This window comes from Haliotis rubra, unplaced genomic scaffold (genome assembly GCF_003918875.1).
Source record: "Haliotis rubra isolate DU_JTF1 unplaced genomic scaffold, ASM391887v1 Scf753, whole genome shotgun sequence".
Taxonomy (NCBI): Eukaryota; Metazoa; Mollusca; class Gastropoda; order Lepetellida; family Haliotidae; genus Haliotis; species Haliotis rubra.
This window is the reverse complement of record NW_025767472.1, coordinates 119,927-133,426: the sequence shown is the minus strand read 5'-3', so window position 1 is coordinate 133,426 and position 13,500 is coordinate 119,927. Positions and strand designations below refer to the sequence as shown.

Genomic DNA, 13,500 nt, shown 5'->3' with positions numbered 1-13,500 from the left:
CCACAGCGTCTCAGACTACAGTTGAATTTAATCATCAAGCTACTAACACAACTGGATGGTTAGTAAACCTACTTAAGCTTCTGATTGGAGAATTAAAGCGGAAATTTCACGCTCCAACTTGGGGATCTGAATATAGTACTCCAACACCTCACAAGTGAGGTTTATGAACACGCCTGGATAACATGCTTGGGCTCCATGATACGATGATGATTCTATCGATGGCCAGCAAGAGCACTGTAAATTTATCTCCACCGAACCAAACAGGAAGGAAAATGCAACAGATTATTTCCTCTATCTTCAAGCGTAGGCAGAATGAAGTCTCACGTACTATATCTCCGTTGGATCAGAACTGTCATACTATGTGCATACAAGACGGATGGACCCAATCCGACCCTCCATGAGCTTTAATACTCATGATATTAGAACGTTAACTTCTACAATTGATTTACACAAATGTTTTTGGAATAATGGAGGTTTATTTCTGGAGATCCGATATGGTGGTTGCCAACCATTATCTGAGAGATATCACCACCGAGGACGTCTCAGGTATCCACCAATTCGATCCCATGGTCCTCGCACAACAATTGACAGTTCCTCGGAGAAGATAAGTCAATCTTACAGATTTCTACTTATCTTATAACAGTACTAAATAGCTACATGCTATATATAATTTGCTTAAGTTCCTTTTATCATCACAGTACTATGATTATTACATCATACAATATATAAGTTAACAACTCTACAGAGTTTGTTATTATATATTTACCTTAAGTTAATCATATCTTAAGAGTAGTACTATGGTAACATGATAATGCATTAGCTAACAAACTCTACAGAGTTTTTGGCTATTATATACGTAGCTTAAGTTATTTATATCTTAAGCATAGTACTATACTCATATTATAAAAATATATTAGCTATCAAACTCTCCGGGTTTTGCTATTATATAGGTAGCTTAAACTTATTCATATCTTAAGCTTAGTAATACGTTTATATCATATAAGTATATTAGCTAACAAACTCTAAAGAGTTTTTTGCTATTTGGCTTAAGTGTCATCATATTCTAAGCAATATGGTTATATTATAACATGTATTAGCTAACAAACTCTACAGAGTTTTGCTATTATATATGTAACTTAAGCTTATTCATATCTTAAGCGCAGTACTATGTTATATCATATAGGTATATTAGCTATCAAAACTCTAAAAGAGGTTTTTGCTATTATATATTTGGCTTAAGTTTCATCATATTTTAAGCTTTATGGTTACATTATAACATGTATTAGCTAACAAACTCTACAGAGTTTTTGCTATTATATATGTAACTTAAGCTTATTCATATCTTAAGCGCAGTACTATGTTTATATCATATAGGTATATTAGCTATCAAAACTCTAAAAGAGGTTTTTGCTATTATATATTTGGCTTAAGTTTCATCATATTTTAAGCTTTATGGTTACATTATAACATGTATTAGCTAACAAACTCTACGGAGTTTTTGCTATTATATATGTAGCTTAAGTTTTCCTTCATAAGCTCAATACTAGGTTTATATCATATAAGTATTTTAGCTAACAAACTCTAAAGAGTTTTTTTTGCTATTATACAATTAGCTTAAGTTTCATCATATCTTAAGCAGTATGGTTACATTATAAAATGTATTACCTAACAAAACTCGACGGAGTTTTGCTATTATATATATAGCTTAAGTTTAATCATATCTTAAGCTCAGTACTATGTTTATAACATAAAAGTATATTAGTTAATAAACTCTAAGGAGTTTTTACTATATACATTTAGCTTAAGTCTAAATTTATCTTAAGCTTAGTACTATAGTTACATTATAAATCTATTAGCTAATAAACTCTACAGAGTTTTTGGCTATTGTATATGTAGCTTAAGTTAATTATATCTTAAGCACAGTACTATACTCATATTGTAAAATATATTAGCTAACAAACTCTACAGAGTTTTGCTATTATATATGTAGCTTAAGTTAATTATATCTTAAGTACAGTACTATACTCATATTGTAAAAATATATTAGCTAACAAACTCTACAGAGTTTTGCTATTATATATGTAGCTTAAGTTAATTATATCTTAAGCACAGTATTATACTCATATTATAAAAATATATTAGCTAACAAACTCTACAGAGTTCTGCTATTATATATGTAGCCAAAGCTTATTCATATCTTAAGCTCAGCATTATATCTATATCATATAAGTATATTAACTAACAAACTCTAAAGAGTTTTGCTATTATATAATTAGCTTAAGTTTAATCATATCTTAAGCTTAGTACTATGTTTATATCTTAAAGTATTTTAGCTAACAAACTCTAAGGAGTTTATACTAGCATATTAACAAATTTAAGTCTATCAGTCTTAAGCATTGTATTAATGTTATATATACTTTATCATAATAAGTACATTGTAATAACCTTTATATGGCAGCTGATAAGTTAGCAGCAGGAATTCATCAGTTCAGTGCCTTTATGAAGTTCCCATAGGGTTATTACAATCATCACAGATCAAATCACTAATTATTAAAATCCAAAGTATTCTATTACTCCCACCTCCGTTCCGTAGGATTCTACAAGCAAAAGAGCATGAGTCAGGATAAGGGAAAATATGTAATTTTTAGAGTAAAATTGATATTTTATACTTATCCTGACTCATGAATCAGCTTTCCCTCCCATCCTCCCCACATAACACTTTGGATTTCCCTGTAAATTCAAATGTTGGGCTCAGTATATGAGGAGAGAGTGAGGCACATGGGTGAAGGTGAAGCCCTCGTTTCCAGCTTGTGGAAAGGGGTAACTCGTGGTGTGAGTACTAATTAGTGATTTTACATTGAAGGGAGCTTCAATTAGGGAGATACAAGTGTTTCCACTAAGTTACAAGAAGAAGAAGAAGACAAGCAAAAGAGCATGAGTCAGGATAAGTATAAAATATCAATTTTACTCTAAAAATTACATTTTTTCAGTGCAGGTAACATGTTCCACCACAACTGCATGGCATCTAGTGACATTTCATGGAAGGTCAGGGGTCACTGTGTCAGAGGAGAAATATACTTGTAATGGTGGACAAGTGGATTTTGCTGTGCAGAAATGGAATTAAACTTACGAATGAACATGTTAGTTTAATTGCAAACATCTATCAAGACATGCGTCAGACATCAAGTAATGTGAACTTTATGGAGAGAGTGAAATTGCCCAAGAATATCCCTCACACACCTGTTAAAGAATCATCCATGTCAGTGATAACTATAGGATTGTTGAAAACATGGTGCAGCCAGATGGCGGAGCCTGTTAAATCACTTGTTTGCATTGGAATCATCCCCTGCTGTACATAGTTGCCAATATATAGATGACAAATAAACATTAGCAAGAAGAAATAGATGGTTCAATGACGGACAATACTGTGTTAGTGCTGGTTGGTGTATCGGTGTTATTAGCTATGACTTATTGTCACACAGCACCCAGTATATATTATGGATCATCAGTATCAGTGTTATTAGCTATGACTTATTGTCACACAGCACCCAGTATATATTATGGATCATCAGTATCAGTGTTATTAGCTATGACTTATTGTCACACAGCACCCAGTATATATTATGGATCATCAGTATCAGTGTTATTAGCTATGACTTATTGTCACACAGCACCCAGTATATATTATGGATCATCAGTATAATTGTTTCAAGCAACTTGTGTGAAAGATATTTCTTGGTGGATTTTTAATTGAAAAACTCTGAAAATAGACTACAAAAAATAACAGTGAGCTGACTAGTCCATTTTACTAACCATGCATATCACAGATTTTGTCCATAGATACCCCCCTGCAAATTCAAGGTTGGAATGATTGTGGAGGCATTAGAAGATGACGGCTTTTGGTGTGTTATAATTGTCATCATTGTTCAAAGAAACTTTACATTTTTCCTTATCCTGACTCATGCTCTTTTGCTTGTCCCCTTCCTCTTGCGAACATAGTGGAACACTTGTATCTCCTTAATTGAAGCTCCCTTCAATGTAAAATCACTAATTGGTACTCACCCAAGAGTTACCTCCCCTGCCGTAAGCGCGGGAATAGGTGTCACCACCCTCTGGCCTCATGTTTCACTCTCTCCTTCTTCGCCCAGTGAGCAGGATGTGAGAGCGCCTGTGTCTCCTTACACACTATATCCTTTGGTTTTTCTTAGTTAGTTACCTATTATAGTTTACTATAAAGGTATAGCTAGTATCCTTCAGTTATTTGCATTGATAATTAATCGTATTTCTACTGTTTATTCACGTGAGTTCGTGATTGTTCAGCTAGTTTTACGTTGATGAAAAACTGTACTATTTGTAGATTACGTTTTTCCGCTGCGGATCCGCATGTAGTATGCCCTAGTTGTACTACGCCTTGTGCGTTTGATTCACGTTGCAGTTACTGCATTAATTTAACCAATTCTGCCTTTAATAAATACCATCTTTGCGTCTTGAGACGTGTTGCAGATAGGTCACGCAAACTAGGTGTAGACATGGCCGATACTTCGGATTGCCCATCCAGTCAGCTGCTGTCGAGCGATCCCCTCCCGTCTGGTGTTCTGCTTGAGACCCCATCGGAAGAGGGACGTGGGATGCAGTCCGTCACCTCTAAGAAGCCACCGGCCTCCCAAGACATCCCGTCATCGCAGACAAAGTCCAAGAGGGCCTCAACGTCTTCTCAACGCAGACTTCGTACCCCCAGGGCAGCGTCATCCTCCAAAGGGAAATCTACGAAGTCATCGAGAACTTTCTCAGCCGAGATCGTTCCAGCAGCAGAATTGGGCCTCTACGATGACCAGCCTATCATCATACCCGACATACGCCACAAGAAGCGACCAGTGACAGCGACAGTGACTTCAGCAGAGATCACCATGCAGCCTGATGCCTCTACACTGATGTCAGACGAGATCGCTGAGGGCCCCACCGCTAGCACCGCAGAGAGGGCACCATCTACTACGTCGCAGATCATCCCAGACGATCTAATGAAGCAGATCATGATCATGATGGAAGGCCACTACAGACTGGAGAAGCAGCCATCCCAGGGTCTGAGCCTTCGCGAAGGCTCCAACGTAGACAGCACCCCAGAGGCACCCCCTGTCAACGTAGCAGCCACGACGATGCAGCCTTCGCGAAGGAAGTCACAGACCACCTCGACGAAGGACCCAGATGTACAGCCTTCGCGAAGGCGGGAAAGATCATCACCTTCTTCGGCGTCATACTCAGATACGGAATCTGATCATCAGACCACACGGAAGCCTTCGCGAAGGTCATATCACCGTTCCCCAGGACCGGACGCAGAGCGAAGCTTCGCGAAGGACACCTGAACCCAGATCGTCATCATCTAAAAGGACATCGAGGGACTACACAAGAGATTCGCGAAGCTACCAACGGTCCCCTCATAGGTCGCCAAGAAGATCAACCTATCAATGTAGATCACCAAGACGATCGCCTCGCCGATCACCACGCCGATCTCCACGTACATCACCACGTCGATCACCTCACAGGTCTGCACATAAGCCTACAACTAGATCTCCACAAGCGTCAAACGATATAGAGATAGAGCCACACAGCCCTACATCAGAAGAGCAACAACCTCTCATTTATGATGATGGAGGAATTATTTTCTCAGATGCAGAGATAAGATATTGGATGGTCAATAATCTAGATCTCTCATCACCTTCCAAGAGTGGCAATTCGGCGCAGACTTATCTGATGAAAGAAGACGATGCAGATGCTATTACACTACCCCCAATCGACCCGATTGCGGCGGTACCACAGAACCTAGATACAGCATTTAACAAAGCCACGAAGGTTCAGACGCCACATCTGCCAAACTTCCACGCCAAGAAGTTCTCCACGCATAATATGGACCCCTTCTTCAAAGCGCAAGACATCGATGAGAACTACAAGCTGATCTCCGATGCCAAGAACAAGTACTACAAGATTGATGATTGAAAATTGGTTCAGATAGAAACCATGACGAGGCGTATGTTCTTTGGTCTAAATAGATCTAGAACAATAAATGAGACACTTATCACCAGATTTCGGAACACGACCTCTGAAGATGATAGAATGATTTACTCGGCCCTACTGATGCAAAAGAAGGACCAGCAGTTCTTAACAGATCATCTCACGTCTGTCTCAGCAGCACTGACCTTAGCTCGTCGTCAAGGCCTCCTCGCTTCCTGCAACTAGGGTGAGAACTTTACAGCTCCTCTATATACAGCCCCGTGGTCTTCCCCATCCATCTTTGACGGAGGAATAGACAGAGTCTCCAAGGAAGTCACCAAGGATTCCAGAGAAGTCCTGATGATTAAATCGATGGACACGCTAGCCAGTGTCATTCGACAGACTTCACAAAGATACTCAGGGAGATCTAAATTCACGGGCCTACAAAGAGCAAGAGACAGGAAGATTGCCAGTTCCAGGGGAAGAGATTCTTTTCGTCGCCCATATGGCAACTATAGAGGAGGGTCAGGAAGAGGCAGGACACCCAGAGGTTCCCGCAACTATAAACGCTGAAAGACAGGTTCGGAACGACTGGAGTCTTCCACCCCCAGCCGTTCCAGTACAACCGTCACAAGTGGGTGGACGTCTCCAACTACACTGGGAAAACTGGGGAATACTTCAAGACACCTATGTCTCCAACATTCTTCAACGCGGATTTCGTATCCCACTACAGGCCAAGCCTCCACTAACAGTCAACCCTCACAAGTTCGAGGTACAGGCACAGCAACCACTAAAGTTAAGAGAGGCTGTTACATTACTCCTAACCAAGCAGGCCATAGAAGTAATAGATCAAGGAAACATCGAACCAGGTTTCTACTCCCCAGTTTTCCTAGTACCCAAGAAAAACTCCAAGGAGAAATACAGACTCATTTACAACATGAGCTTCTTCAACAAGACTTATCTAAGCAGACCACCCAGGTTCAGCATGATACATCTACCGCAGTTACGGCACATGATTCGCCCCATGGACTACATGGGCAGTATAGATCTACAAGATGCTTATCTGCACATCCCTATACATCCCGAATCCAGGAAATACCTACGGTTTACACTAGACGGGTTACATTACCAGTGGAAAGTACTCCCATTCGGAATAGCATCAGCCCCATGGTTATTCACGAGGATAACGAAACCGATTGTCACCTATCTACATCGTCAAGGGCTACGCAGTGCGTTCTTCCTCGACGACGGGATACAAGTAGATCAAGATCCACAGCATCTCAAACTACAGTTAAACTACATCATAAAGCTACTAACACAGCTGGGATGGTTAGTAAACTTACACAAGTCGGACCTAGTACCATCGCAAGATCTGCAATTCCTAGGCATTCGATTTATCACCAATCTCAACCGTATAGTCGTACCAGAAGACCGTTGGCTCAAGATCCAACAGATCATTCCTCCAGCTCTACTCTCTCCGCTACCACTTCGACAATGGCAGAGCTTACTAGGTCTTCTAACATCAGCCCAAGACTTGACAGTCATAGGCAGATTACAGTTACGTCCCTTACAGGTCTTCATCAACACACATCTCGACGACCTACAACCATTCAGTCTACCGAAACATCTCAGACCTCATCTACTATGGTGGACAAAGAAATCGAATGTCTGCGAAGGGATTTGTTTAGCAGAGCAGGAATTCAAAACCCATCTATATGTAGACGCGTCGCTCCAAGGTTGGGGAGCTCATCTCACCAACCAGACGACATCAGGGTTATGGAATCAGCTAGAAAGCAAACTCCACATAAACGCATTAGAGATGAAAGCTGTAATCAACGCCATAAGACATTGGAGCAACATTCTACAGAATGCGCACCTGATGATACATACCGACAACTCGACAGTGGCGTTTTATGTGAACAGGCAAGGCTCAACGAGATCGCCGAACCTTTTGACTTTAACCTTTCAACTGTTCGAATTAATCCAAGATCTAAATCTACATGTCAAAGCATGCCACATTCCCGGAGCCAGGAATATACTAGCAGACGCACTCTCTCGGCCACATCTACCGTCGCCGACAGAATGGATGCTCAATACAGAGATATTTGCACAGATAATCAAGCAAATAGGAGCGCCGCTAGTAGATCTATTCGCCACAAGGTTCAACAATCAACTACCGACATTCGTGTCACCAGTGCCAGACCCACAAGCATGGGCAACAGACGCTCTAAGCATATCATGGGAAGGCCTCAATGCGTACGCGTTTCCGCCCCCAGCAATAATACCTCAAGTATTACAGAAAATCAGCCAAACACAGAGCCTACAACTCATTTTGGTCGTGCCCTACTGGCCGGCCAGAACTCGGTTTCCCGCTCTAATACAAGAAATCGGTCAACCGGCACTAGAGCTACCCAAGCGCTCAAAGCTGTTAATACATCCACACACCAAACAGGTGCACAGAAACCCAGAAGTATTCAAACTTCACGTATGGACTGTATTAAAATGTGTTTAAACAAGAGAGGATATTCTACCAGGGCGGCAAAAGCGGTCACGCTTGCCTTACGATACTCAACGCGTAACTTGTACGATGACAAGTGGCAAAGTTTCGAAAATTATGCAGCAAACAAGGGTTTTACAGCAAGAGATGCTACGCATCCTCAAGTGGCAGACTATTTGTGTTACCTACGCCAAAACAAACATTTAAAAGGCTCGACATTGTCAACATATCTTGCCGCGCTTAGTTCTGTGATTTCTATGAGAACGGGTGTTAAATTGACAAAAACACCAGAGTTACTGGCCTTACTACGTGCTTTCCGATTGGAGGACCAAAAGCGGAAGTTCCACGCCCCAGCTTGGGATCTGAATGTAGTGTTACAACACCTCACAAGTGAGGATTATGAACCATTGGAATCGACAACTTTTGAATTTCTCTCACAGAAAACAGTTTTCCTGTTATCGCTAGCCACGGCAGCCAGAATATCTGAAATTCACGCTCTAGATTATGAGAGGATACAGTTTGATGACAATCAAAACACAGCGCACCAGGGATTAAGATGGGATTTCATCGCCAAAAATCAACTACCAGGTCAACCAGACAGGTTATTTCACGTCCCTGCACTATCCTTGATTCTCGGATCTCAAGATACATTGGACTTATCTCTATGCCCAGTACGAGCTCTCATAATCTATTTACCTCGTTCCAAAACAAGGCGAAGATCGCTCAGAAGATTGTTCATCCCGTTATCGCCTACAAATCAGACAGAAGTCTCTCGTACCACCATATCTATATGGATAAGAACTGTCATTCTACGCGCCTATAAGGCAGCAGGACTGGACCCTCCAACAGCATCAAGTCCACATGAAATCAGGGCATTGGCCTCCACCCTCGCCCTTCACGGTAACTGTTCATTAAATACAATTAAGGAAGGATGCTTCTGGAAATCTAACATGGTGTTTGCTAATCACTATCTGAGAGATATCACCACCGAGGACGTCTCTGGCATTCACCATTTCGGTCCTTTGGTCCTCGCTCAGCAACTGACAGTCCCTCGTAGGCGTTAATATTCACCCCCACGAGATTATTATGTATATTATGCATATATTAATTAGCTTATAACTCCACGGAGTTCTAGGGCTATGTATATATTTAGCTTAGGTTATTCAACCTTAAGCTCATACTGAGTTATATTCAGTGTACAGCTTCTCTATTAGAGTAGCATTTTATATATATATTGGTATATCAGTATATTAGTAATGTAATACCCCACTTATAGTAATATATATCCTATGGCTTATTATAAAGGAAATATCCTAAGTCAATGCCTTATGAAGTTCCCGCAGGGGTTATTACAATATCACTTATTTAAATCTAATTATAATCCAAAGTATTCTGTTTTACCCACCACCACTCCGGTGGATTCTACAAGCAAAAGAGCATGAGTCAGGATAAGGAAAAATATGTAATTTTTTGAGTAAAATTGATATTTTATACTTATCCTGACTCATGAGGTTAGCCCTCCCATCCTCCCCACATAACACTTTGGATTTCCCTGTAAATTCAAGTGTTGGGCTCGCAAAATCAGGAGAGAGTGAAGCATGAGGCCAGAGGGTGGCGACACCTATTCCCGCGCTTACGGCAGGGGAGGTAACTCTTGGGTGAGTACCAATTAGTGATTTTACATTGAAGGGAGCTTCAATTAAGGAGATACAAGTGTTCCACTATGTTCGCAAGAGGAAGGGGACAAGCAAAAGAGCATGAGTCAGGATAAGTATAAAATATCAATTTTACTCACAAAATTACATATTTGGAAATCATCACAATTGCATGATTGAGTTACATCAATTCTTATGATTATTTTCAGATAGATTTGCTGAGGTACTGATCATCATTTGACTCAAAATCAATAGTCGGACCCTCTTTCATTCAGAAACTTCTTGAAGGATAACACTTTTTGTGTCGCTCAAAGAATTGCAGTGTTTATTTTTCATACCTGAAGCGATTCTGCATATTTGGCAAATCTACAACAACAAATTTGATAGGTTTGAATCTAGCAAAGATAATTCCCATCTCTCTGGTTATTACTACAGTTACTTCATTTCTGCCCTAGTAGTTACTTGAGCTATAGTCTGTAGTGAAAGTTATTGTTCAAGAAGGATATAGACATTTCAGTATTGAAATTAAAAAGAGGTGTTAATTTTTCCAGGTAGAAAGTGTTTAGTGGTTGATAGGACTTTAAGGTTAACTGTTTATTTTGGAAGAACATGCATACACTTTCTTTTCTGCTGTCATATCGACTAAATAAGAAACCAGGAAAATGTCAGTGGAGCATTCTTAAGTTAAAACAAAACAGTGGAGATAAATATTTGTGTGAACCTTCTTGTTTCCATAAATCATAATTCTTTTTATCTTGATTAAAAACAGGTATAAAGCCAAAGTATTGTCAGTACAGAAGGAAAGAGTTAAAATACATTGGACTGGTTATAACTTGGATGAGGGGCTTTCAACAAAGGTCAGGTTTGAGGTATGTCTTCTTCAGTGAGTACAATGTATTTCCTTTAGATGTATATGTAAATGTTTATATCACTTTAACCTCAAGAGCTGTGAAGAAGCTACATATTTATATTGCTTGAGATTTTCACTGTGATGTTTTACAATTCGTGAAAGCCTACGAGAATAAATACACATATTGTACATGTTTGATTTAGTTGAAGACTGGTGACAAGGTTGAGGCTCCATGGTTGGTGCACAGAGCAGCTCGATACCCTGGCCATGTTGAGCGTGTTGATGGAGGTATTTCTCACATTATACAAATAGCCTATATATTCAAATTATAATTCATATCTATTATAAACCTTACATTGTTATTGTGTCTAATATATTTCTAAAGCATGTTGAATGTGTTTATACCTGAAATGAAAAGACTGAAAGTGTTTTTCATGTTTTTCAGAATATGTGCTAATTGAATTTAGTGACATGACAAAGAAAAGAATTCATTTCAAGTATATTGAGAAGAAAACGTAAGTAATCAGATTATTTCAACTCATACAATATGAATCCATTCCCTCAACATGCTACATTACATTCAGAGGTTAGTTGTTTTTTTTTGTGGTATCCAGGAATGCTCTTCTGTGCCAAAGTTTGCTTTATGTACCATGTAGAGGCGCAACTCAGAGTTGCTAAATCTAACAAACTGCAGGCTACCATAGTGTAAGTACTCAAGGCATTGTTCGTAAACTCATGGTAAAGTTTTAGTCACATGACATGTAATATCTGTGAATTTTGCCATTTCTTTATAACTAAGACCTCACTGTCACATTTAGGTCAACATTTATGCAATTAGTCACGAAGTATATATCTCTGCCTGTTGTTTCCTTGCCACCATTTACCATGTACAATTAACCTTCCTGGAATAAATGAAGCATGGATGCCTTATGCTGAAGTTATTTTCATTGGGAGGGCTCGGGGTAAAATACACTGCTGTCATATGTTTTTTTGTTTTCTGTAACAGGAACCATCTCTGAAACCCAACTGGACTTTCAAGACAACCGGACACTGAGATAAGCCCAAGTTCATAAGTTTGAATTAGCAAGCGGGAAGAAATCTTGTATAAAGAAATCTCTATCTTTATTTCTATTTCTTCTTGATTTATGTTATGTTAGGTATTTTAATTCTTGAGCAGCATCCTGCTTCTGGAAACCCTTTACCCTACAATTTTAAGTTGTTTTCAATGGGAAAACGTTATTTAATGAAATTTATACTGAACTATCCGTAATGTTTGCTGAAGTAAAACAATTCTGCTACATGTAACTAAAAACCAAAATCTGCCAGAGTTTCCACAAGTTAAATTGAAGTAGATCCCAAAGTGCTGCCTTTTGCTATTTACAGATTTCCGTCATTTGTATTTTTTCTCGGTTTCCATGAAAACGATTTGGACTTAGTCTCAAAAAGAAGGGGTGGATTTTGTGTCCGAGTCACAAGTTGAAAACCTTTCAATATATTTCAACAGAACTTCAGCAGAGTATATTTATAGAAAATTATATTTTTCATCTCTGATTTCCATGGAAGGGATTTGGATGTAGTCTAAAAAAACCAAGTTGGACTTTAAGTAACTGCCAGATGATTTGTTCTTTCAAATATGTGGGGCCGGGGGGATTTGTCATCTTCTGATGACTCTAGTTGGAACTGTTGCTAAGTCTGAAATTGATTATTCTCCTTGTAAATATCCCTGTCTAGGTAACAATAAGTAAAAAACATAATGGTTCCCTGTCGTGGTTAGAAATGGGATGGCCTAAAAGTCGGGTCGGGCCGGGCCGAGCCAAGGCGGGCCAAATCTATTATTGGCTAATAAACCCATTAACAAAAACCATGCCTACAATTAATCAATGCAACTTACACTCATGATAATAATGATCAATCGGAAGCCACAAACGCGTACCATAATAACTTTATTACGAGTAAATCAGCTAAAACCCAGGAAGACGAGAAGCCTGTGAACTGGCTGACCGAGGTTACGTATAAAAGTGGAATCGTTAAATGAAACGGGATTTAATACGTATAAATACTTCAGCCAATTCCGATACACATTTCCGTCGGCCCGAAAATGATTTAACATCTATATCCAATCACATACCACCCCATAAATTCACTGTTCATCGTATTTAAAGCATGCCCACATTTAAATGATACGATCTCTTCCCCACACTCTCAACATTATCTCGGCCACAATTTTCCGCTCGGCTTGGCTCGAGCCGTCAAAAGCAGCTTAAACGTAACACACGTATCTTGAAATGTGTTTAATTCCATAGACCGGTATGATATCTACCTAAATATCACTTTGTAATGTTATAAAATGCCACATGTAAAGAAAACTGCTCCGTTAAAGTGAAGCCCTTGTCTCACATTTTTCAACATAGCCTCAATCAAAAGTGTTTGGTCTCTGTTAAGCCCGACTTGGCCCGTGATGTCAAAAACAACTTAAACCTCACACATGTATCTTGAAATGTGTTTATATCCAT

At 39.4% G+C, this 13,500-nt stretch overlaps 2 protein-coding genes across 3 annotated transcripts in view; one reads left to right on the top strand and one right to left on the bottom strand.

The window, feature by feature from the left end:
* The window catches only part of LOC124260178 (glutamyl endopeptidase-like), a 62,984-nt gene that overhangs the window by 37,978 nt on the left and 11,506 nt on the right, over nt 1–13,500 (bottom strand). The gene's annotated exons all lie outside the window — the stretch shown is intronic.
* Nucleotides 3,826–12,070, top strand: LOC124260182. Its single transcript, XM_046694442.1, has 5 exons — nt 3,826–3,902; nt 10,907–11,006; nt 11,191–11,275; nt 11,433–11,502; nt 11,994–12,070. Exons 1-5 carry the CDS (start codon nt 3,868–3,870, stop codon nt 12,004–12,006), a joined length of 303 nt encoding a protein of 100 aa, XP_046550398.1. The 5' UTR covers nt 3,826–3,867; the 3' UTR covers nt 12,007–12,070.

Excerpts from the sequence above, each read along its gene's own strand:
- LOC124260182 (XM_046694442.1), top strand. The coding sequence starts at position 3,868 with ATGATTGTGGAGGCATTAGAAGATGACGGCTTTTG. Across the intron at positions 3,903-10,906 it reads TTAGAAGATGACGGCTTTTG|GTATAAAGCCAAAGTATTGT; the intron begins GTGTGTTATAAT and ends GATTAAAAACAG. Across the intron at positions 11,007-11,190 it reads CAACAAAGGTCAGGTTTGAG|TTGAAGACTGGTGACAAGGT; the intron begins GTATGTCTTCTT and ends TGTTTGATTTAG.